We start from the raw sequence: 24,956 nt of genomic DNA, 5'->3' as shown, positions 1-24,956 counted from the left end.
AGACATTTCTTCAGATGAATTGAGTTTAAATGTTATTAGATACTTGAGTATTTGGTAATTGCCCACCTGACTTTCCTAGTGTGGCCTTTACTTATTTACTCCCATATGACTCAAACTGCCAAAGTTTACTTCATACACAGATAGTATCACAGAATAAGTAAATAAATTTAAGTATTATCTTCACTGAATTATATTGATTGGTCTAATCATGAGCAATTAGCATTTATCCAGTTAATTAGATCTTTCTGTATTTGTGTGAATAGTTTTCTCAGACGCTCAAATGTTTTGTACTGTCTATAATGTTATTACTAGAAACTTGTCTTTCTAGGGCTTTCTACATCATTTGGTGATTAACAAACAGAAATGTTAATGATTTGCATGGATTTATCTCCTCCTGCCATTTTTAAATTAAATTTTTATTTTTATTTTATTTCTTCTATTTTTAATAGCCTTTTATTTACAGGTTTTATGTATGGGTAACTTTACAGCAATGATAATTGCCAAACCTCTTGTTCCAATTTTTCCCCTCCTTCCCCCCGCTCCCTCCCCCAGATGGCAGGGTGACCAGCAGATGTCAAATATATTAAAATATAAATTAGATACACAATAAGTATACATGACCAAACCGTTATTTTCCTGTACAAAAAGAATCAGAATCTGAAATATTGTACAAAGAGCCTGTGAAGGAAATCAAAAATGCAGGTGGGCAAAAATAGAGGGATTGGGAATTCAATGTAATGGTTCTTAGTCATCTCCCAGAGTTCTTTTGCTGGTTCAGTTCATTCCTGCTCCATTGGAACTGATTAGGTTCATCTCATTGTCGAGAATGGCCAGGTCCATCAGAATTGGTCATCATCTAGTATTGTTGTTGAAGTATATAATGATCTCCTGGTCCTGTTCATTTCACTCAGCATCACTCTCTCCATATCCTGCCATTTTTGCTGAAATGATTCCTTATTTCTACTTGTTTTTAAGTTGACTTTCTAGAATTTCTTCTACACAAAATCATATCATCTGCAAAAAAGTAGTAGACATATTGTGTCCTTTTCTTAATCCTCAGGAAGACCTGCACTTGTTATACTTAACATTGACACAGGGATGGGAAATCCTATGGGCCTACTTCTGAAAGCGACAATTAAGTTTTTCCCAGGCTAATGGGGATGGAGAATTTTCTGCCCTAGACAAGAGAATTTGGAACTGGAGAAAGCAGGAGTTCATGGCAAAGCATATCTTCTACTAGGTCTGGGAGTAAGATGACAATGATTTCTTCATTTCATTAAAGGTTAGGATTGGAAACCAGACAGTCATTTATTAAATCCCACAATTATATTTAAAAATGTCATTCACTTATTGTCTGCTATCCGTAAACTAATACAAAATAGGAAGTGATCTCATTCTACCTCTATTCTTAAATAAGGCAATAGAATGCTTGCATAATCCTGTTATATTCAAATAAAAACCAAAGATGAATATTAGAGAAAACAGAGGGAAATGAATAAGATGCCTTTAACATTTTATTATGACATTGGATCAAAGGAGTTCCTTGACTGTGATTGGTGAGCTTGAAAATATCTGGCTTCTTAGGGAGTAGCTTTCTTTTTAAGTATCCGCAGAGTATTTTGTTCTGCTCTTAGAAGGATCACAAAGCACTTGGGAGCAAAGATGCAAGTGAGAATCCCGGTGCTGGAGGTCAAGATGGCAAAAACTTCCAAGGCCACAATGGCCTTGCCCTTGGAGCTCTGCTGTAGAGGGAAGGAAGGAGATCCAGACGCTGCAGAACACAAGCATGCTGAAGGTCAGGAACTTGGCTTCGTTGAAAGTGTCTGGCAGGTTCCTGGCCAGGAAAGCCAGGGTGAAGCTCGCCAAGGCCAGCAAGGCCAGCAAGGCCATGTAGCCCAGGACACAGTAGAAGATGAGGAGGGAGCCTTCATTGCCCTGGATGATAATGGAGCCTGGCTCAGAGTGGATGTCCATCTCCAGGAAGGGGGGGGGAATGTCCCAAGCCAGATGCCACAGAGACACATTTGGATGAGGGTGCAGGTGAAAATGAGAGAGTAAGATGCTGTGGATCCCAGCCACCTGCAGAGCCTGCTCCCTGGTTTGGTGGCCCTGAAGGCCAGAACCACAGTGATGGTTTTAGCCAAAATGGAGGAAAAGGCCACTGTGAAGACAACTGCGAATGTGCTTTGGTGCATCAAGCAGGTGGCTGTGGTAGGATGGCCAATGAAGAGCAAGGAGCAGAGGAAGCAGAGGCTGAGGGAGACCAGCAGAGTGTAGCTGAGACTGCGATTATTGGCTTTGACTGTGGGGGTGTCCCTGTGCTTCAGAAAGACTCCCAGGACCAGCACAGCGAGGAGGGAAAAGCAGATGGCTACACAGGCCAGAGTCATTCCCAGAGGTTCCTCATAGGCCAGGAAGGTCCTAGTCCTGGGAAGGCACCGATCTCTTTCCCTATTAGGATATTGATCTTCAGGGCACTGCAGGCACTGCTCTGCATCTGTGAACAACAGTAAAATCATGGTAGGTCCCATACTGACCTGATTTTTTGTCTCCTATAAAGCACAGTGTTATTCATTTCATTGGGCTCCATCTCATTTTTGGACTCCTTCTAAATAAGAAGCATAAATGTTCTAAAGACTGAATAAAATAAACATGGATTTCAGTATCTTCCTTTCTCCCCATATGGGTAAAATAATGTGTTAAAAGTATTTTTTTGCATGTCATATGTTTACAGAACAAAAATTCAAACTCCCTGCAATCCATTTTAATTTGAAACCACTTACAATGAGTCCAAAAGGGTCCTTTTATACATAATCCAATACTTTAAGTCCAGAAATGAAACACTAAAACCTTAGAGGAAGGTCAAGAATTGGTTTTTAAAAATTAGATTAAAAAGACTTTTTGTTGTGTTTCTCTCAACATAAAGTAATAGCTACAAGCCATTCTTCAATTGGCACATGGTCCATGAATATAAACAGATAATTTTCAGAAAAAGTAATTAAAACCATTTTTAGTCATATGAAAAAAATGCTCTAAATCATTATGGATTAGAGAAATATAAATTAAGACAACTCTGCAGTACCACTTCACACCTCAAAGATTGCCTAAGATGACAGGGAAAGGTAATGATGAATGTTGGAGAGGAAGTTGGAAAACCGGAAACTAATACCTTTTTGGTGGAGTTGTAAACTGATCCAACCATTCTGGAGAGCAATTTGGAACTATGAGGAAAAGGTTGTCAAACTGTGCATCCAGCAGTGGATCTACTGTGTCTGTATCCTAAAAAGCTCGTACAGAAGAGAAAAACACCCACATGTATAAAAAATATTTTAACAGTTCTTTTTGTTATGCCAAAGAACTGGAAACTGAGTAGATGCCCACCAGTTGGAGAGGGGCTGAATAAATTATGGTATATGAATGTAATGGAATATTATTGTTCTATATGAAATGATCAGCAGGCTGATTTCAGAAAGGGCTCGAGAGATTTCCATGATCTGATAAAAATTGAAATGGGTAGAATCAAGAGAACACTGTACCCTGAACAGCTAACATGTGGTGATCAACTATGATGGACTTGGCTCTTTTCAACAATGAGACATGATAGAGACAGCCATCTACACTCAGAGAGAGGATTATGGGGACTGAATATGGATCACAACATAGTATTTCCACCTTTTATTGTCATTGCTTATTTCCTTGTTTTTTTTTTTTTCTTATTTTTTTCTATTGGTCTGATTTTCTTGTACAGCATAATAAAGCTGGAAATATGTTGAGAAGAAGTGTGCAAGTTTTACCTTACTTTGAATTATTTGTTGTCTAGGGAAGAAGAGAGATGAAGAAGGAGGGAGAAAAATTTAGAACACGAGGGTTTTTTTTTTTTGTCAATGTTGAATGTTTAAAACTATCTTTGTGAAAAGCTATTATTACACAAAGGAAAACTTTCATAATAAATACTACACATTATGTTCAGAAAAATAATTGTAATTGGAAAAAAAAGAAATACTAACTGAAAAAAGGGGAGAAATTGTGAAGTCTAGGTTAGTACCCTGGATGTCTGAGAATCAGCTGAAGCCAGGACAAGCAAGGGGTGAAGGGCCATATTCCAAGCCTATAGTAATATAGTAATGTCCAATCGATAATTCACCTTAAGTGCTCAGTTGTCTGATTCTAGTGCACCTATTCAGAGTTTTAGCCTTTAGAAGAAATAAGTTATTTTTTGGGATTGATTATAATGATATAAGAAAAATGAGAATAAAAATCCAATTCCAAAGGACAGATATAAAGAGTGTTATGTAAATAAAATAGAAGAGTTAATAAATGGGAAAAAAATCCCACAAAGCTTCAACTTTCAAACATACTATTTTATTGATTAATATCAAGTACAAAGGAAGTCAGGAGTAGGCCTCATCAGCTTTTACACTGAAGCCCAATACTGAGAGAGAGGTTTGAGGATTATCAATTTTAATTCAATTTTTTGTGAGCCAAGTTTCCTTGCGTTGGGATTCCATCCTCCAGAAAATAAGTCTTTCAAATAATCTCCCTTGAGAACTCTGATCAATCTTATCCAAGTGATATTTTCATGAAGACTAAATCCAGAGGCCAGACTTCTGCTCTTCAACCAAATGCATCTGTGCTTAGAAAGTTTTTAGAATTACGTTTTTTTTTCTATTAAAATTTCCCTTAAAAGGAAGGACGTTTAGAACTAAGTTTCAGGTTAAGCTTTCCTGCAGGAATGGGAAAGATTCAATTAGGCTACAAGGTCAGGGAAGTATTAGGGATTCCAATGGTAGTAAAATCCTGATGGGTTCTACTTGAAAAGGTTGTTGGTATGTTGAACCAGGGGATGCTTCTAATTATAAGAATGATCACAAAGCACATTAAATGAAAATGACTGAAAAATGCAATGTTATTTCAATTCAGAAATTATTATTTTTCCAAATACAAAGCACACCAGTTTAAGATTAACAAAAGAGAATGTCTATTACTTTGGGAGAAGGACAGTTTATCTTTAGGAACCTACCTGTCTGGTTGGAAATTGTCCCTTCAGGACATGGGGTGCAAGCATAGCAACACTTGGGCTGTCTTTCCAGAGCTGTCTTTTTGAATCCAGGGTGACACTTCTGATTGCACCTAGAAGTTGGAGTCTATATTTCCACCAGAGAAAGGGAGAAAATGTTGAAAAAACAACTGGTGAAAGATGGATCAATTGAGGAAATTGTAATTTCAAAGTTCTCCTATAGAAGACAGGTAGAATGAAGTATTTGCAAATCGGCAGAACAAGAATGATCTAATACTCGATGGAAAACTTGTATCTTCATCTTCCACTTCAGATCATCTTATCCACAATGAATCCACACAAATTAACCAGTAGATACAATCAAGCTCTTTGATATTTTTTAATTGCAATATCTTGTTGGCTTAGTTATTTTTACCCAGGTTATTTTTACCTTCTGAATCCAATTCTTCCTGTTCAACAAGAGAACTGTTTGGTTCTGCACACATATATTGTATCTAGGATATACTGCGACATATTCAACATAGATAGGACTGCTTGCCATCTAGGGGAGGAGGTGGAGGAAGAGAGGGGAAAAATCTGAACATAAGTGTATGCAAGGGATAATGTTGTAAAAAATTATCTGGGATTGGGTTCTGTCAATAAAAAAGTTATTATAATAAAAAAAAAGAAACAAAAAACTTTAAAAAATAAAAAAATGTAAAAAATAAAATTAATGCAAAAACATCATCTTCCATTCAGCAAATCAGGTATTCCTTACAAATATCTCTGATTGTCCTACATACCAAGTTCTTTGCTTAAAAAAAAGCTGGTCACAGAGAACTCAGTACATCTGATAAGCAGAAGCTTACTATTTCTTCATTAATCAATTTTGAGACCCCTTCATAAACTGAGATTTCTCATTGAACATTTTTATTGATAGAATTTAACATATGTCCTAATAGATAGTGGGTGCTTAAGAAATCTGTTATTCTAGACTGATATTTAGGGAAATTTTTATTTGTTGTTTGCGTTTTTTATTTTTAAAAATGTCCAGCATAACATAGTTCATGGAGAGTAATTTGCAACTATGCTCAACAAGTTATCAAACTGTGCATACCATTTGGCCCAGTAGTGTTTCTACTGTGCTTATATCCCAAAGAGATTTTAAAAGTGTCCATATATTCTCAAATGTTTGTGGCAGCCTCTTTTGTATTGGCAAAAAATTGGAAACTGAATAGATGTCCATCAGTTGGAGAATGGTTGGGAAAATTGTGGCATATGAATGTTATGGAATATCATTGTTCTGTAACAAATGACCAACAGGATAATTTCAGAGGCTTGGAGAGACTTACATGAACTGATGCTAAATGAAATGAGCAGAACAAGAACACGGCAACAAGAAGACTGTATAATGATCAATTCTAATGGTCTTGGCTCTCTTCAACAATGAGGTGGTTCAAAATGTATAGGGTAGAACTCTGGAGAAGTATACTTGAAAGAAGCTATTAACTCAGTAGAATTGGTAAGACAATGGTTATCTAGTTTAGCATGGTACTTAATAGTTCTCTAGTTCAGTTTGACTACTGAACTACAAGATTAACACCTACGATAATGTAATTATAATAGAGTATATAAGAGCCAATAAGGACTGGAAGAGAGAAACATTCCATCTTTGGTCAGGCTCTTGGTGGCTCTCCTTCATTTCTCCACAGAAAACAAGTTCCATATGAAGGCCCTCCAGAAAGATTGCCAGGCTCTAAGTAAAGCAGAAAAAATGTGAAGGAGACAACAAAGATTTTTGGACTTTATCCCTGGTTATTCTCATGGTGATTACTCTGCTGAAACGAAGGCTGGTCCCAAGACTTCCAGAAAGATACCCAGAACATTACAAGTACCAATTGGTTAGTGATGGAGAGAGTTATCTATACCTAGAGAGATGAGTGTAGACCACAATATTGCATTCTCACTCTTTCTATTGTTGTTTGCTTGCATTTTGCTTTCTTTCTCAGGTTTTTTTTTCTTCTTGATCCAATTTTTCTTGTGCAGCAAGATAACTGCTTAAATATGTATACATATATTGGATTTAACACATATTTTAACATATTTAACATGTATTGGAATACCTGTCATCTAGGAGATGGCGTGGGTGGAAGGAGGAGAAAATCTGGAACAGAAGGTTTTTTCAAGGGTATGTATTTAAAAAGTTACTCATGTATATGTATTGTAAATAAAAGAGCTTTAATAAAAAGGAGGAAATAGAGAAAAAATAAAATTGTCCAATATAAATCTCAGAAGTGGATAATAATCTCAATTTAGTAATAAAGGAGAATTTGCTATTCACAGTAATGCAAATTAAGGTTAAAATAAAAGCAAATACAAATGATGATGAAATTAAGCCTCTGGCAAAATCATTCCTAAAAAAATTAGGAAGGAGAATAACTACAATGGAACAAATTGTCAATGAAAATTTAAAATGACAAAATATAAGAAAATGAAACAATAATTCTATCTGAAAAAGATTTCAAACATAATTTTCAATAAAAGCTAACAATTTATTTAGGACACTCAGGTTGTGATTTTCACTGATCAATGGAAAATATTCAAGAAAAATTCTCAGAGAATTACAAAATATAGAAGGAGAAGGTTGAAAAACAGAAATTTAATTTACATTGTTGTCACTGAGAAATTTAACGTTAAGACGTGATTATTTTTGGGAAAAGAAAAAAATCTAATTTCACAGAATTAATAGTACACATTTGTTGTTCAGTCATTGAGTCCTGTCCTACTCTTCATGACCCCATGGATCAGAGCCTACATTGCTCTGCTAGGCTCTACTATATCTCAAAGTCTGTCAAATTAATATTAATCATTTGCATGACACTATCTATCTTAAACTGTACCATTCTTTGTTCCTTTTACTTTCAATCATTTCCAACAACAGGGTCTTTACCAATGGGTCCCATCTTCATACTATGTGGCCAAAGGTTTGAACTTCTCCCTTCAGGATTTGAACTTCCAGTGAATAGTGGGGATTAATTTAAGTATTGACTGATTTTATCCCCTTGTTGACCAAGAATGGTTTCTAAAGTCTTGTCCAGAACCACTATTATTCGATAGAAATTGCAGCACTTCTCTTTTCTTTAAATCCAAATCTCACAGACAAAAATTTTTCTTGAAAACACACATACGAGTGAGAGGGTGAGAGCGAGTGACAGAGAGAGAGAGAGAGAGAGAGAGAGAGAGAGAGAGAGAGAGAGAAAGAGAGGGAGAGAGATGGAGAGAAAGAGAAAAAGAGAGACAGAGAGAGAAAGGGAGGGGTGTGGAGTGGGGCGGGGGAGAGATTTAACTACAGCAACCTTTGTTAGCAAAGTTTAATTCTAGTATTCATCACATTTATTACTGTGGAAAAGAATCACTTAGCAGAAACTGAGTAATCAGTATAATACACAAAAATGTGCAAAAAGCAGTACTCAGCTCTGGAATGAAAAATAACAGAATGATATCTGTTGGAAGCCAAGGAAAACTGTTCAGCATTATCATGCAAACATATGCTTTAACCACTAGTGTGAAAAGGGCCAAAGTTTGTCACTTTATTGAAGACCTGCAATGTGTTCTACAAATAACTCCTATACATACAAACCATGTCAAATTTGTCAAAGGAAATTAAAAGACTAATACAATTAAGCAAAATACAAAATACTACAAAATGAAGAAGAGCTTCATAGAAGAAAGACAACTTCTTCAAATTTTCAAGTTAAGTACATTAAGTACAAAAAGCAAATACAGTATAAAAAAAGAAAATTGAAGGGATGTCCAACAATTGGGAAATGGATGAATAAATTTTGGTATATGTTTTTCCTGGAAAATTATTGTTCTATGGGAAATGATGAGCAGGATGCACTAAGAATAAAATTTTGGAAAATTCTCCATGAACTCAAGCAAAGTGAAATGTATTATATACAAAGTAATACCACTGTTCTGTGATGACCAGCTGTTCTCAGTAGTACAATGATCCATGACTACTCTGAAGAATTGTGTGATTTAAAAAAAATCTTTCCATAACCACAGAAGGAAATGAGTATGTCATGTGTCTGAATACAGATTCATGTATTCTCTTTCTGTCTCTCTCTGTTTCTCTCTCTGTCTCTGTCTCTCTATTTCCTGTTCTGTTTCTTGTTCTCTTTGTCTGTCTCTCTCTCTCTCTCTCTCTCTCTCTCTCTCTCTCTCTCTCTCTGTGTGTGTCTCTCTTTCTATTTTTGTAAGTTTTTTTAATTAGGTTGGGAGATCTCATTTCTTTCACAACATGACTTTTATGGAAATGATTTGCAGAATTTCACATGTTTTCTTAAAAGGAACTGGAGTGGGCACAATGAGAATCTGGAACTCAAAAGTTTTAAAAACAAACACAAAAATTTTTTAAAATATAACTGAGGAAACTATTAAACAAATTATTTTTAAAAGATTGTTATATAAGACTTGATATAAATAAATCTGAAGTAATTTCATTGTTTCTACCCAGAATTACATTTAATCACAAAGGGGAAAAAACTGAAAAAATATAAAAAGGAAAAATTCAAGTCATCACTCTCTAGAACAAATCACTAATAACAGAATGTTGTGAGTATCCTGTGCTAAGCCCAATTTTTGAAGAGATATGTTACCTTCCAAGGAAGATCTAAATTTGTTGCAAGCTCTGATGCCTCCTTTACCTCAGAATGGAGCATTTGATGGAGAGCATGGGTCACTAAATACACTGCATTGTAAACATTAGCAATCGTTTCCATAAGATTCATGTCAATATTCATAGAAGACAAATCTCTGAAGGAAAGATCTTTTGAGCACAAAGGATGGAACAATTCTTCCTCATTTCTTTTGGAAAATCTACAATGAAAGACACTCTCCCAGAAAGATTTTTGGAAAATGTCCTCAAGTTTTACGCTTATATTCAGGCTTCTTACAAAATCTGTAAAACCAGGAATCTCCATCTGGGTATGAGAAAATAGTAATGAACCATGAAAAGTGGGGAACTGTTCAAAACTAGCATCAATAGAAAAATCCCAGGAAGATGTGGTAATAAACAACTTTCCATAAGGTTTATAAATTATCAATACACGGGAAAGTTCATTAAGGGAATCAGCATCTCCATAGAAAAAAATCACATTTGATGATGATGAAATAATCCTAGAAAATAGGTCAAATTCTTCTCTTTCTCTAAAATTTTGGGGCACTCTTTTCTTAAAAGTCACGTATAAATCATTCCTGACCATCTCTTCTTTCAGATCATTGAAGAATCTTTCCCCTGTTGGAGTATCAGAAAGAAGCAGTCCTATCTATGTCCAGTCAAAATGCAGCATCAATTGGATGAAGGCCAGATGAAGAGCAGATTGCTCTTTCCCCATCTGATATACATAAGGATACTGGACTTTATCATCCAGTAGAAGATCAAATGAACCATAGCTGATCTAAGTGAAACATAAAGAAGACAATGAGTTCCTTCCCTGTAGGAATTTGGCCTTTCTATGTGCTTATCAAACAAGTATTAATCAGTTTCACAGAGCAGATAATTTGCTTGTAAATTTTAATTTATACTTTTAGATCACAAAATCATTTTTTTGGAGTGGAAGAATTGGAAGGAAAATCTGAAACTGCATCCAACCAAGAATCTCTTTTCCAATGTCTCCATCAAGTAATTTCTAAATTTCTGCTGTTAGCATTCCACGGAGGAAAAAATTCTCCCCAAAATGTCTTTACCCCTTTTAGATAACTTCACTAAAAGATAGAATATTTTTTTCTTAACTTTGTAGCTAAATCATTCTCATTGGAACATTGACTTGTTCTTATGCCTTTTTTATTGACAAAACCCATGCCTGGGTAACTTTTTACAACATTATCCCTTTTACTCACTTCTGTTCCAACTTTTCCCCTCCATCCCTCCACCCTATCCCCAGATGGCAAGCAGTCCTATACATATTAAATATGTCACAGTATATCCTACATACAATATATATGTGCAGAACCAATCAGTTCTCTTGTTGCACAGGAAGATTTGGATTCAGAATGTAAAAAATAACCCAGGCAGAAAAACAGAAATGAGAACAGTTTATACTCATTTCCCAGTGTTCCTTCTCTGGGTGTAGTTGCTTCTGTCCATCATTGATCAATTGAACATGAGTTAGATCTTCTCTTTCTCAAAGAAATCCACTTCCATAAGAATACATCCTCATACACTATCATTGTTGAAGTATATAATGATCTCCTGGTTCTACTCATTTAACTCAGCATCAGTTCCTGTAAGTCTCTCCAGGCCTCTCTGTATTCATCCTGTTGGTCATTTCTCACAGAACAATAATATTCCATAACATTCATATGCCACAATTTACCCAACCATTCTCCAATGGATGGACATCCATTCATTTTTCAGTGTCTAACCACTACAAACAGGGCTGCCACAAATATTTTGGCACATGCAGGTCCGGTTCTATTCTTTAGTATCTCTTTAGGGGTATAATCCCAGTAGTAGTACTGCTGGTTCAAAGGGTATATACAGTTTGATAACTTTTTGAACATAGTTCCAAATTGCTCTCCAGAATGGCTGAATGTATTGACAATTGCACTAACAATGTATCAGTGTCGCAGTTTTCCCACATCCTCTCCTGCAATCCACATTATCTTTCCCTCTCATTCTAGCCAATATAACAGATGTGTGGTGGTATCTCAGAGTTGTCTTAGTTTGCATTTCCCTGATTATGTCCCTATATCATTTCTGTATATTCAAGAGGAACATTTTTGTGTCTCCTGCATGACATTGTTAATTAAATAGTTAAGCATGGTTACTTATTTTCTCTAACTCATCTTACTTCTCTTTCAGATCAAATATCAACAATTATATTACTGAGATTTTCTATAGCATACATTTCCCTCCTCCCATAATTATAGAGGGATTTTTATTTTTCTGAAAACAAGAAATGTGCCGAGAGCTTGTTTTAGGAGCAAAAGTTCTCTATATCAAAATCAAGAAGGAATAGGAAATGGAGAACTCCTCATACTAAAATCTACTGCCAAGATTGGAATTCCACATTACTGATACCTTATGGATAAGAATTCTATAAGAGTTCATAGTAATGCTTAGTAAGAATTGTGATAAGGAATGGTTCATTCCATATTCAATGAGCACCATAATCCCTGATCTCTAAACACAATAACAACAAAAAATGGTCTTGTATGAGACCTTCAACCATGAGATTTGTCCAGGAGGCAAGAGAAAATTTCATATGCACTGTCTTTGTTACCAATCAGCCCCAGTTTTCTAAGAAGGTCATAAAATAACCAGCACTGAACTCTGACTTTAATCAGCGATCCAGTGATCCAATCAGCAAAGATATCCTCATCCAGATTCCCAAACTCTTGGCTTTGTGAGAGGAGACCCCTAAGGCCAAGTGTTTCAGAAAATATTGTCTTCATTTTTGTCCCCGGAGGTGGAGCCATCATGGAGGAATAAAGTAACAATGCTGCTCAAGCTCTCCCAATTTCCTCAAAAAAAAAAAAAAAAGTGTCTGAACAGAATCTGATGCAATGAAACCACTTTCCTGTTCAAGATAGAAAAAAAAAACTTCAAGAAAGGTCAGTCTCACTAAGGTGAAAGGGGCGTTAATGACTCAGTCATGACTCAGTAGAGGAGCAAATCAGTAGAGCAACATGCAGTCCCAGCTCAGAAGACAAACTCTGGGAAACCAGACACTTTCCTGAATACAGCAGGCAATGCTAACCTTGCAAACAATTTTCAGATGACAAAATTAAAGCCATTTATAATCATATGAAAAAATGCTCTAAATCAGTAATGATTAGAGAATTGAAAATTAAAACAGTTCTACAGTACCATCTCACACCTCTCAGATTGGCTAAGGTAATAGGAAAAGGTAATGATAAATGTTGGAAGGATGTGGGAGAACTGGGTTATTCATGCTTTATTTGTGGAGGTGTTAATTTATGCAAGCATTCTAAATAGTAATCTGCACTATGCCCAATGGGTAATAAAAGTGTGCATGCCCTTTGACCCAGCAGTATCATTAATGGGTCTATAGGAAAAAAATCAGAAAGGAGGGAAAAGAACCTACATCTACAAAAAAAGATTGCAGCAGGTCTTTTTGTGGTAACAAAGAATTGGAAAAAGAGTGGATTCCCATCAACTGGGGAATGGTTGAATATACTTTGGTACAAGAAGGTAATGGAATATAATCTTCTATAAAAATGATGAAAAAGCTGATTATATAAAGTCCTGGAAAGATTTACTTGAGCTGATGCTGAGCAAAACACGCAGAACAAGAAATACATTGTTCACAATAATGTCAGGAATATGAGAAGATCATCTCTGAAAGGCTTGGTTCTCAGCAGTTCAGAGATCTAAAGCAGTCCCAATATGTTATGGGCCAGAACTTTGAACTTGAAACAAGGATTCTTAAGAGGTGGTAAGTCAGTGGAATTGATAAAAACAATGGTTATGCAGGTTAGCAATGTGCTTAGTAGTTCTCTAGTTCAGTACATGTACTTAATACTTAATACAGTTCCACAAGATTGACACCTATGATAATGGAGTATATAACAGCCAGAATTGTATCTTCATCAGCCTCATGGTGGCTGGCCTGGCCTCCTGCATTCTTTCACTGAGACCAAGTAACGTCTACAGGCCCTCCAGAAAACTAGTGGAGCCCCAAGTGAAGGAGATAGGACTTCAAAGGAGACAGTAAAGATTTCTGGACTTTACCACCTGGCCATTCTTGTGGTGATTACTCTACTGAAAGGAAAGCTGCCCAAAGACCTCCGGAAAACCAGAACAACATTACACCAATAGCATTTGGACATAAAATGCCATCTGCATCCAGAAAAAAGGTCAAAGAGCCTAAATGTAAATCAATATATCCTTTGTTTCCTTCTTTTTTCTATTTTTAAATCTCTCCCATTTTTCCCTTTTGCTCTGATTTTTCTTTCCCAACATAAGTCAAAAATAATGTGTATTAAAAACAAATAAACTAACAAAAAAGAGAGATAGAATATTGCCTAATTCCAGCATGCTTCATACCATAAAGTGGAAAGGTAGGACAATAGTGTTTTCTCATCATTTAACAGATAATATAACAGGCTTAGATGTGCACTAAAATGTATAAAATATGACCCACAATAATGGCAATATTTTTTCCTTCAGTAGAGAAATTATGAAAAGACTCACTTTTATACCCCTAAAGAGAAAGTAAATATATTTTTAAATAAATTAGCTATGGTTGTAACTACAATATGCTAGGTAAGTATCCTCTCAGTGGTTAAAGAAATGTAAACTAAACTAACTATAAAATACTATCATAAAGGTATTAAATTGGCTTAAAGGAGAAAAGGAACAAAGGACAAAAAAAGAGAGGGCATTTAGAAAAACTGGGATACTAAGACTTTTGGTGGAATTGTGAACTGATTCAAGCAATTGAAAGAGCCATTTAAATTATACCAAACATAGTAAAAATCTATCTTTACCATTTGATACATTAACATCACTATTAGGTATATTTCCCAAGGATTTGTCTGATTGAAAGATCTCAGTAAATCCACAATTGGATGCTCTTTATTAGTACATACTGATGAAGATAAGTACCAAAGCTTCATGCTTTTAGGGAAAATACAGAAATCAATTTCAAAATGAATAGGAAGAGAGACCTCTCCATGGGAATTTTTGGAGGTGAGGAAAAAGAAATCTTTCTTCTATCTAAAGTCTTCAGGGTTCTATACAAGTACAAAAAGGTGAATTAGAAGTATAGTCATCTTTAGATTTTTCCCTGCTTCAAAATCATCAGAGCATCACCTCACCTACTGTACAGAATGATTTCTCAGATGGAAAGGACCATTTTTTCCTTTTTGATATCACCTTTTGTCAGAACATGTTGGAGGACTTCTTAATAATTGGTTATTGATTTATTGACTCTACATCACAACAAATTATAAAGAATTTGTGGCTTTAAATATAAAGAACATATTGGATGAAAATGAGTTTTGGTCTCTCTTACCTGTGGAACTTTATATAGTTTGAGGATGGTGGCCATGGCCATGGAAAGTGTAGCTGACATCCCTCCAATGACAGCCACAGAATTGGACTGTGTATCACAGCTATAATTGGGGATAATGGGACCTCTCCCTGACAGCCATATTAAGGAACTCTCCCCAGCTAGTTTCTCCAGATGGAAGTTATTGAGTAACTGATATCCCAAGGTTGTGTTGGGCAGCAAATAGCGGTTCTTGTTGATCTCATCAACAGCAAATTGAAGAGCAAGGAAATTCTGATATTGTTTAAACTTTGATCTAAGTGAGAGGAAAAATTTAAATAAAAAGAAGGCAAAACTTGATATGCAAAGAAACAGCAAATTTTTATAGTGGAAAGGGTGTCAGCGATGGAGACAGAAATTCATATCCTAAATCCTGCCTCTAAAATTGACTAAAATTGTGGTCTTGAGCACATCATTTTACCACCATGACTTCAGTGTCCACAATTGTAATATGGCAGACTTCAACTATGTCCTGTAAGATTCTTTCGAGACCATACACATTAAGGCACAAACACATTCACAAACACACACACACATATGATGATATATTTTAGACATTAGAATACGTCTCAATTTGAAAAAGAATTGAACAGATCATGCAGACTGATTATTTTCAACAAAACTAGAAAGGACTTCTATTTCTCAAATTGCAATGAGATTACCATGCAAAGCATATTAGCTAAAAATCGATGATTTATTTGGTAAAATAATGTCTAGATTCCTTATAATGATTTCTAACATTATACACTGGAAAGTCAATGGAACACACATATTTCAAAAGATTGTCATGACCATGTAATGGGTAATACAGAAAGATTGAGGGTTCGGTACTAATTTTACTCTAGCTGAAATAGCTACCTTAGTCAAAGAAGGAAGATATTCAAAACTGAGATTTTCACAGCATATCCATTGGCCTTGTAATCCACCCTTCTCTCTCATTCAGGCAAGGAAATATTATTCCTGTCTTAGAAGATGGATAATTGAGAACAGGTAATCAATCAATCAATCCTTATTAATCACTGCTCTGGGCTAGGTACTGTGCTAAGCAGTAAGGATACAAAATGAAGGGGAAAAGTTCTGTCTACAAAATGATTTTATTTTAATGGGAAAGACAGCTTATAAGCAGAGACAGAAATATAGCAAAATTGATAGAGACACACAGAAGGAAAAACAACAACAGAGAGGCACAATAACTGAGGGAAGCAGAAAAAGATACGGACAGGCAGGGAGCTATTTATTTAAGAGACATTGACCAGCTGAAACAGATAGGCCTTGGGAAAATCTTGGATAGATGTGGTGAAGGATAGGGGAGAATTTAGGGTCACTCCAAGGCTGAAGGCTAAAGGGCATCAGAGGATGGTATTGCATTCTACAGTAATAGGGAAAATAGGAGGATGGAGAGGTTAGGGACAAAAGATAATGCTTTACATTTTGGATATACTGAACTTAAGATGCCTCCTGGGCATTTAGTTCAAGATATCAGAGAGGCTATTGATGATATGAGTAGTAAGGACAGCAGAGACTTTAGATCAGGATAGATAAATCCGAAGAACATCCACATAGAGATACTAATTAAATCATGAGAGCTGATACAATAACCAAAGGCATGGATTGGACACATTGATGAGGGACATCTACAGCTGCTGTGTGATCTCAAGAGGATCCATCGAAGGAGAAAAAAAAGAGGATCCAGAAAACAAGAAACAAGAAAAACAAAAAAGAAAAGAATAAAAGGAGAAAAAACACTCCCTAAAATCTAAAGAGAATAGAATGCCATGAAGAAGAGATTCATCACCAGTGTCAGGAGAGAAGGCAATGATCATAAAGAAGAATAGCGAAAGAAATGATCTCCAACTCAGTGTAGTAAATGGAAAGACAGGAAGTAGAGTTCCCAAGCAGCAGATGTTGATATATTTAAGAATTTGTGTCAATGAGCTTACTAGCATTTATGAGGTCTCCTACTAGAGTTCAGGCATTTGCAAGTCATCAGGATAGAAAGACAAAAGAGAGAAGAAAAAAATAGCTCTTCTTTTGGCCAGAACAGAAAATGTATCTTTATCTGAAGCAGATATTTGGGACAAAGATGATAAAATATGACTTGGAGATAATCATCAATAGCTCAGGGAGAGCAGGAAAATCTTCATATCAAGTGAGTTGAAATTTAAATGAAAATAGGAATTCTGAGACATGGAACTTAGGAGAGATTCCATTCCGACAATGGGGGACTGCATTGACAAAAACATGAAATTGAGAGATGGGGTGTGGAACATAAAAAGTGTTTTGATGGTCTCTTTGGCTTTATGAAAAATGTCACAAAAATTGCAAAGTGTATGGCATAGAGATATAAGGTGAAGAACTTACAGGAATGTATGAATTCTTTTTCTCTATTTTATTTTCATTATTTCTGTGTTTCCCCTATGACTTGTATAATATGTGCAAGCTCACATTTACCTGAGCCTTGGCCAGCTAGAAACATATTTATTTAACCTGAGCTGATGAGATTTATCAATATCTGATATTTATCGATATTTAGTCAATTAGTTTGACCACTATCTCCTTGATATTGCCTGAAGGCCTGATTTTCTGTTTCCTAGAAATCAGGAGATTTGGGGGAAACAGAAACCTTCAATTCCAATCTCTCCTAATAGCAGCAACCAATTAGATGCCTCCCCCTCCCCTTCTCAAAGCTTTCTTACTTGTGATGTAACCTCTTGTATAAAAGCTATGTATCTTTATTACTTCTCTAGCCCTCCTACCACAAGTTTTTTTCTTCTTATCTTGTGATGGGACATCCTCCAAATGTTTTAATAAACAATTTTTCTGCTTTCTACTGAATGATCTCTGAGAAGTTATTTTGGGTAAGGGTCTTCTACATCCCTCCAAAGGGATAACTAATGTCAAAAATTGCCCTATACCTTATACTTTCTAGACATAAAATGATGAAAATCTTCAGTGCAAGTATTGGATCTTGTGAGTACTTTGATATATATGGCACTTGTTGACACTGTAAAGTTCATATTGTTTGGTATTTTTGATGTATTGTCATAATATTCTAATATTTTTAAACATCAATATGGAATCATTTAGATCAAATGGTCCTAACACTCATCAAAGTTTTTAAGTAAAGATAAGACATGTTGGTTCCTTTTCTCTAGCAGCTCTCTGTTGGGAAGATGTGGCTTGAAGCTTTGAATTAGATAAAAATGAACCGAGTGGAGTATTCTGAATTTGTTCTGTTTTCTGATGCCTAAGATAATTATTGTTTCATCATACACAACTTTTTTATGTTGTTATAATTCAGGAAACCCAAATCTTTACCCAAATTTCATCCAAGCCAAGCATTCATAAATGACCTTGAGAATTTCATCATGTATGAACACAATTGTGAATATTTCCTCTCCTATTTAGAACAAGTAATCAGGTATTACCCATGTCCATTCTGAGAGAATATAGTTTTAACACCTAAACCCCAATTTTGGGTGTAGGTTCTCCCTAATGTGTTTCACCCCTCCTTGTACTGGGTGAGTGTTTGTCATCAGTGGAGATGAATCTGTGATTGCTTATAATGCCATATAAAGTAGGGATGAATAGTCTCTGCTGCACTGCACATGAACAACACTTTTAATTTATCAACTTCTTGAATATTAGATTTCCAGTCATATTTAAACCCACATATTTACTTTAATCAAAGTTCAGAGAGTAAAAAAAAATACAACTCTACCAACAAACCAATCAATAAGAAATATGGATTACTATTGCATAAATTAGGGAAGGCTGGAAAGTAACTACTTACATTGGTAGTGCATAACTCCTGAAGGGATAAATTTTGAAGAAAAATTGGTCCACTGCATGTTGTTCCTTCAAAAAAAGGGAGAGGAATCCAGCAATGACTAGGTCCCCTTCTTTTCTATATGTAGGATTGAAACTTCTTTCTATGTGACAAAGATTTTTGACCATCTGGTGCTCAGATAAGAAAATCTGCAAAATCAGAAATATAAATAATATAGAAGGTGAGAGTCTCAGTTTCCCCAAGCCCATGGTCAATATCCCAGATCTCTAAAGAGCCAAGAAATGGGGGAGTATAAGGTGACAGGAAATAGTAGTTCTGGCATCTATAGGCACATGCTCTGTTGCTAAGCATTTGCCTTTTTTAACAGATGCTCAAGCTTTGTACATTCTCCTCTCCTTGGGAAAGCAGAATGTGAGACATGAAGTGGGCCTCTATTTGGGATAAAGGCAAAAGTTTCTGTGAGCAGGATATATTTATTTGAAATTTTTGCCTCCTGGATATTATTCATCTGATTCCCTTAAGATGAATAAGGAAAAGTTGTTCCTTCTCATCTCTTGAGTGCAAGTCAAACAAATATTTTGACCAGAGTCTGAGAGTGAGTTTCTCCAAGGACCAGCTAGCCCAGCAATTCTGCACCTGTGTCCTTCATCTTAAAAAATTCCAAACTTAAAGAAAAAAAAAGGTTTGGGAACCTCCTTGCTTGTTTTCTGTCTCTGGAGCCTTCCCAGCTTTGATGGGATCTGAAATGCCCAAAAGACTCTCTGATCTTTTTCATGCTAGGTTAACCCAGAAATTCCCTCCATGAGGGTAGATCTTAAAATCAAAAGTGAATTATTAAACAGTAAAATGAAATAATAAAAAAGAATATTATCAGAAAAAAGCAATTATTTTGAAAGCATTATTCAGGATACAGTTTCAGACAGAGTATGATTTGAAGACATCTGCAAGAAAACTTCAAAGAAAAATAAACTTGGACAAAAATTTGATTTCAATTTTACAAATAGAAAAGGCAAGATATTCTTACAGACCTGAGCTCTGATATCCTATACCGACTACAGCCTCAATCACAGGTATATCCTGGATCCACAGTTGGTGATGCTTTTTTCTGGGTTAGTCCCAACCCACGGTCTAACTGGTCTAAGACTGGGGGAAAAATCCCCAAATCTAAGCTTTTATTGGCCAGATCAATCCACAATTTAATTTGAGAAGTTATTCCAATGATATTTGAAGGGACATAGTCAAAGAACTTTTCTGTACTGCTCTCTCTTTTCTGCCACTTTGGCTAGTTTGGAATTCCTCCAAATATAATGTCCAGAAACCATTTTAGTTAGTTTTCTGTTGCACTAATAATGCTTAAGCTTTCTTTCATCAATGGCTTAATGGTTAGTTGTTTTGAAATATACATTTTTTCTAACTTTATTCTTGTTAGTTTTATTTTTAAATACATTTGTCTCACTGAGAAATTATTTTTGGTTTTACATTCTAATTTTCAATGAATTTTTTTTCATCCTTCGTATTCTAAGCTGAAGATATTCCTCCTAATATTTTGTTCTATAGGTTACATTTATTTCTGCAACTTTTTTCACTATCATTCTCATTCAATTTTTTAAATCATTTTTAATTTCTTAAAAACACTTAATCCAGCATATTTTAAGCGAACCTAATTAAACCAGTGTGAATTCAAATTATGTTTTAAACATTATATATATTTCTAAGTTTATATCTATAACAAGAAATGAAGTCAAATACTTAAGCCAATTCCTTATCTGGAAAAGTCTCAAGAATAGGTCGCATAGGCAGGGATTTGAAAATTGATCTAGCCCTTGAAAAAAGTAAAGGAAACTATTATATGGAGCTAGGAAAAATCACCGTTTGTCTTTTTAATATACTCCAACACACACATACACCCATATACCCCAAAATATAGTTGTATATATTGTGTGTGGTTGTGAAATATGATGTCTCAGAATTATTTTAATATTTATTGCACTAATTGATAATAATTTACAGAATTTTTCACATAACTAGTAACTATTTTTCCTGAAAATTGCCTACTCATATCTTCTGTCAATTTATTAACTGGGGAATAGTTTTTATATTCCTATATTTGGTTCAGTTCCCTATTTATTTATGAAATGAGATGTTCTTGAAAGACATTTGGTGCAAATATATGCATATACACAAATATATATTATATATATTACTCTTTGTTGCTTTTCTCCTAATTAGTTACATTTTTGTGCAAATCATTTTTAATTTCCTGTAAATTTTTTTTCATTAGGTTCCTATGATTCTTTTTATCTCTTGTTTGGTCACAAATTCTTCCCTTATCCATAGATCTCACAGGTATATTCTTCCACACTCCTTCAATTTAAATATATTAACACCCTTTAGGTCTAAATCATTTATCTTTTGTAATGTTACTTTTTTTAACTTCCTTTTTTATATATAACTTTTTGTTTACAAAATATATGCATGGATATTTTTTTCAGCATTGACAATTGCAAAACCTTTTGTTCAAATTTCTCCCCCTCCTTCCCCCCACTCCCTCCCCCAGATGGCAGGTTGACCAAAACATGTTAAATATGTTAAAGTATAAGTTAAATGCAATATGTATGTATATATATACATACATATTGCATTATCTTATATGCAATATATATATATATATATATACACATACATGCATATATATATATACACACACACATGTCCATACATTTATTTTCCTGTACGAAAAGAATTGGATTTTGAAATAGTGTACAATTAACCTGTGAAGGAAATCAAAAATGCAGGTGGACAAAAATAGAGGGATTGGGAATTCTATCTAGTGGTTCATAGTCATCTCCTAGAGTTCTTTCGCTGGGTATTCTGTTACCTTCATATTTGGTATATTATGGTGGTCTAAAGCTACTTCTGCTAAATTGCTTTACAGTTTTGCCTGCAAATTTTCTCAAATGGTGTGTTGTATTCTGAAAGCTAGGGTCTTTAGGTTTATCAAAGTCTGGATTACCCAGGTCCTTATTGTGTATTGTGTAATACACACATTATGTGTATTGTGTCTGTAATCTATTCCTCTGAGCTAGTATTTTATTTCTTAGCCACTACTACTTTGTCATCTAATTTATAATCTGCTATTGCAAAACTAGCTTTTGTAGTTTTTTTTTTTTTTTCCATTGGACTGTCTGGATACTCTTGGCTTTTGTTGTTCCAGATGATTTCTATGTGATTTTGTTTTAATCCCCCAAAAAATGTTACTTTGGAAATTTCATTCCTTTGGCACTGAAAAAATTAATTAACTTCAGAATTATCATCTTTTTATTAATATTTGGTTTTCACCTCTTTACTCTTTCTAGTTGTGGGATCAAAATTATATTTGGGTCATAAAATATATTTTTATAGCTACTTTTTAATCTATTTTTCAAATGCTTTATATAATATTGTGGTAAATTGTTCTAGAGAATTATAATAGAATTCACTTATAGGAGACAGCTGAATGGTACAGTGCTCTTTCCACTACTCTTGGAGTCACAAGGACCTGAATTCAAACCTGGATTAGACACTTACCACTTCCCAGGTATGTGGCTCTGGCAAGTCACTTAAAACTAACTGGCTTGCCAATAAAAGGAGACTTTCCAACATGACAACTTAACTGCCTTTCCCAATCTTGCTCCCTGCACTACTCCATGGACAACATCAGGATAAATAGTCACATGACTCAGCAGCAGTTTCAACTCCATTGTACCTGAAATGAACAGGAAAAGGAGCTGATGAGGTAGGCTCCCTAAGAATCCCTACCTCCTCATGTTTAAAGTGTCATTTCATCCACTAATAAAATACAATAATAAAAATACAACAAGGGGCCACCATAATCCTGGAACCAGCAAGATACATATCCCTAAATTCAAATGTGGCCTCAGAAATTTTCTAGGTATATGACCCTAGAAAAGTCATTTAACCTCAATTGGCCTTCAAAAACTAGAAACAACACCCCCCTCCCAAACAGAAAAACCCCCACAACAAACAAAAGGACAACAACAACAACAACAACAATAAAAAAAAAAACCCACACAGCAGGATCCACTTGTAAATGTAACTAGTTGAGGGGATCTTCTCTTAAGAAATTTGTTAAAAGTTTGTTCAATTACTTTGTCCATCATACTATTGCTGTTGTGGTGGTTATTGTTATTGTTATACAGTTGTGTCTCATTCTGTGACTTAGACCACAGTACACCAACTCCTTCTCTCCTACATTATCTCTCAAGTATTGCCCAAGTTCTTCTTTATCTCCCTGATACTGGCCATCCATCTTCTTTTCTCCTATATACTTTCTTTTCCCCTGCAATATTGCTCTATAGAAGCATCTGTTCCAGTGAGTTCCATCATTCCATTGTGTACACTGATTTTTAAAGATTGTGCTTCAATATTTGACCCTCTAGGGAATAATCTCAATTGATTTCTGGAATAATTGATATATTTACCATTTACTGTCTCAGGGACAATCAAAAGTCTTTTCTGACCCAGAATTCCAAAGTGTCAATTATGGAGGGCTCAGAATTCTTTACAGTCAACCTCAAAAGCTGAGTTTTACCAAGTTCAACTGAATTTGGGTCTCCCTTTCCCTATGTCATTGATTTACATTTTTAAACCAATTTCAAATGATTTCAATGGCTGCAGTTGATAAAATGGTTTAAGGTTTGTGAATTTCATTTTTTCCCTTTTCTCTTGATATTTTCTTCCACATTTCCCTTTATATTCCAAATCAAACATTTCTTCAGATGAATTGAATTTAAATAGTATTAGATATTTGAATATTTGGTAATCTCTACACTAACTTTCCTAGTGTGGCCTTTACTAATTTGCTACCACATCAATCAAGGTACCAAAGGTTATTTCATCCATTGGTAATTTCACAGAACAGTAGATTAATTTAAGTATTCTCTTCACTGAATTATATTGGTTTGTCTAATCAGGAACAATTAAAATTTATCCAGTTACTTAATTCTTTCTGTATCTGTGGGAAGAGTTTTCTCAGACTCTCAAATGTTTAATACTGTCTCTAATGTTATTAACAAAAATTTGTCTTTCTCTAGCTTCCTACATCATTTGGTGATTAACAAACAGAAGTTTTAATGATTTCTATAGATTTATCTCCTATCCTGCCATTTTGCTGAAATGATTCATTATTTCAAGTTGTTGACTTTCTAGATTTTCCTAGATACAAAATCACATCATCTGCAAAAAGTGAGCGACACATTTTGTCCTCTTCTTGAGCCTCAGGAAGACCTTGATTTACTTCTGAAAGTACGACAATTAAGGTTTTCCTAGGCTAATGGGGATGGAGAAATTTCTGGCCTACACAAGAGAATTTGGAACTGGAGAAAGCAGGAGTTTATGACAAAGCATACCTTCCACTTGGTGTGGGAGTAAGATGGCACTCATTTCCTGTCAAGAAAAGTACAAAGGACTGAATTCCAAAGTTTATAATGTGTAGAGGGCAAAGCAATTGTAGGTTTGTGGCATATTTGGGAATGAGAGGAGAGGAGAGCCAGAAACTCTGAGAATGTCTGGAGTGCCAGTTTGGGGACACTAGGTTCAGACACAGTTTGTAAAACTACCTAGGAATCAGTTGTTGAATTTTTGTCCTTCCTTTCTTCAGATTTTTACTTGTCTTTTATTTTATTTCTGGAAGAGCACTGACTTGTAAATTTCTCTATTATCAATTTCAGGAATCTCCTATTGCTTTTGAATGGAATATTCATTTTAGAAAAGAAAGAACAGAGATCTGAGCAAGGGAATTTTTGGACATCTTTTCTTTATTGAAGAAATAGTGTATTCTCAAAAGAATACCACATTCTATAGCCTGTTGTTGGTAGTTGTAGTAGTATCTTTTTAAAAAGAATCTCACAGAATTTCAGCCATCAATTTCCCTTTGAAATTTAGATATTTCTAAACCCAGAGAGTGCATTCAAAGATCTCAAAAAAACTAAAGAGATGAGAGGTTGCAATAATGGAGATGCAATAAATAAATAATATAACCATTTTAATATTTGATTTGAAATAGTTTTCTTGAAGAAAGAAAAGAATA

The 24,956-nt window shown here is 35.0% G+C and overlaps 1 protein-coding gene across 1 annotated transcript; it reads right to left on the bottom strand.

The window, feature by feature from the left end:
* Nucleotides 1-1,580: 1,580 nt before the first annotated feature.
* LOC100921727 (vomeronasal type-2 receptor 26-like) lies at nt 1,581-19,116 on the bottom strand. Its single transcript, XM_012552972.2, is given in 8 exon segments — nt 1,581-1,745; nt 1,747-1,989; nt 1,992-2,497; nt 5,021-5,144; nt 9,658-10,458; nt 15,043-15,327; nt 15,503-15,537; nt 18,888-19,116. Coding segments are annotated over 8 exon segments (2,388 nt in total).
* Nucleotides 19,117-24,956: the final 5,840 nt, after the last annotated feature.

Source organism: Sarcophilus harrisii, chromosome 6 (genome assembly GCF_902635505.1).
Source record: "Sarcophilus harrisii chromosome 6, mSarHar1.11, whole genome shotgun sequence".
Lineage (NCBI taxonomy): Eukaryota > Metazoa > Chordata > Mammalia > Dasyuromorphia > Dasyuridae > Sarcophilus > Sarcophilus harrisii.
The sequence above is the reverse complement of the archived record's forward strand: the minus strand, read 5'-3'. Positions and strand labels throughout refer to the sequence as shown.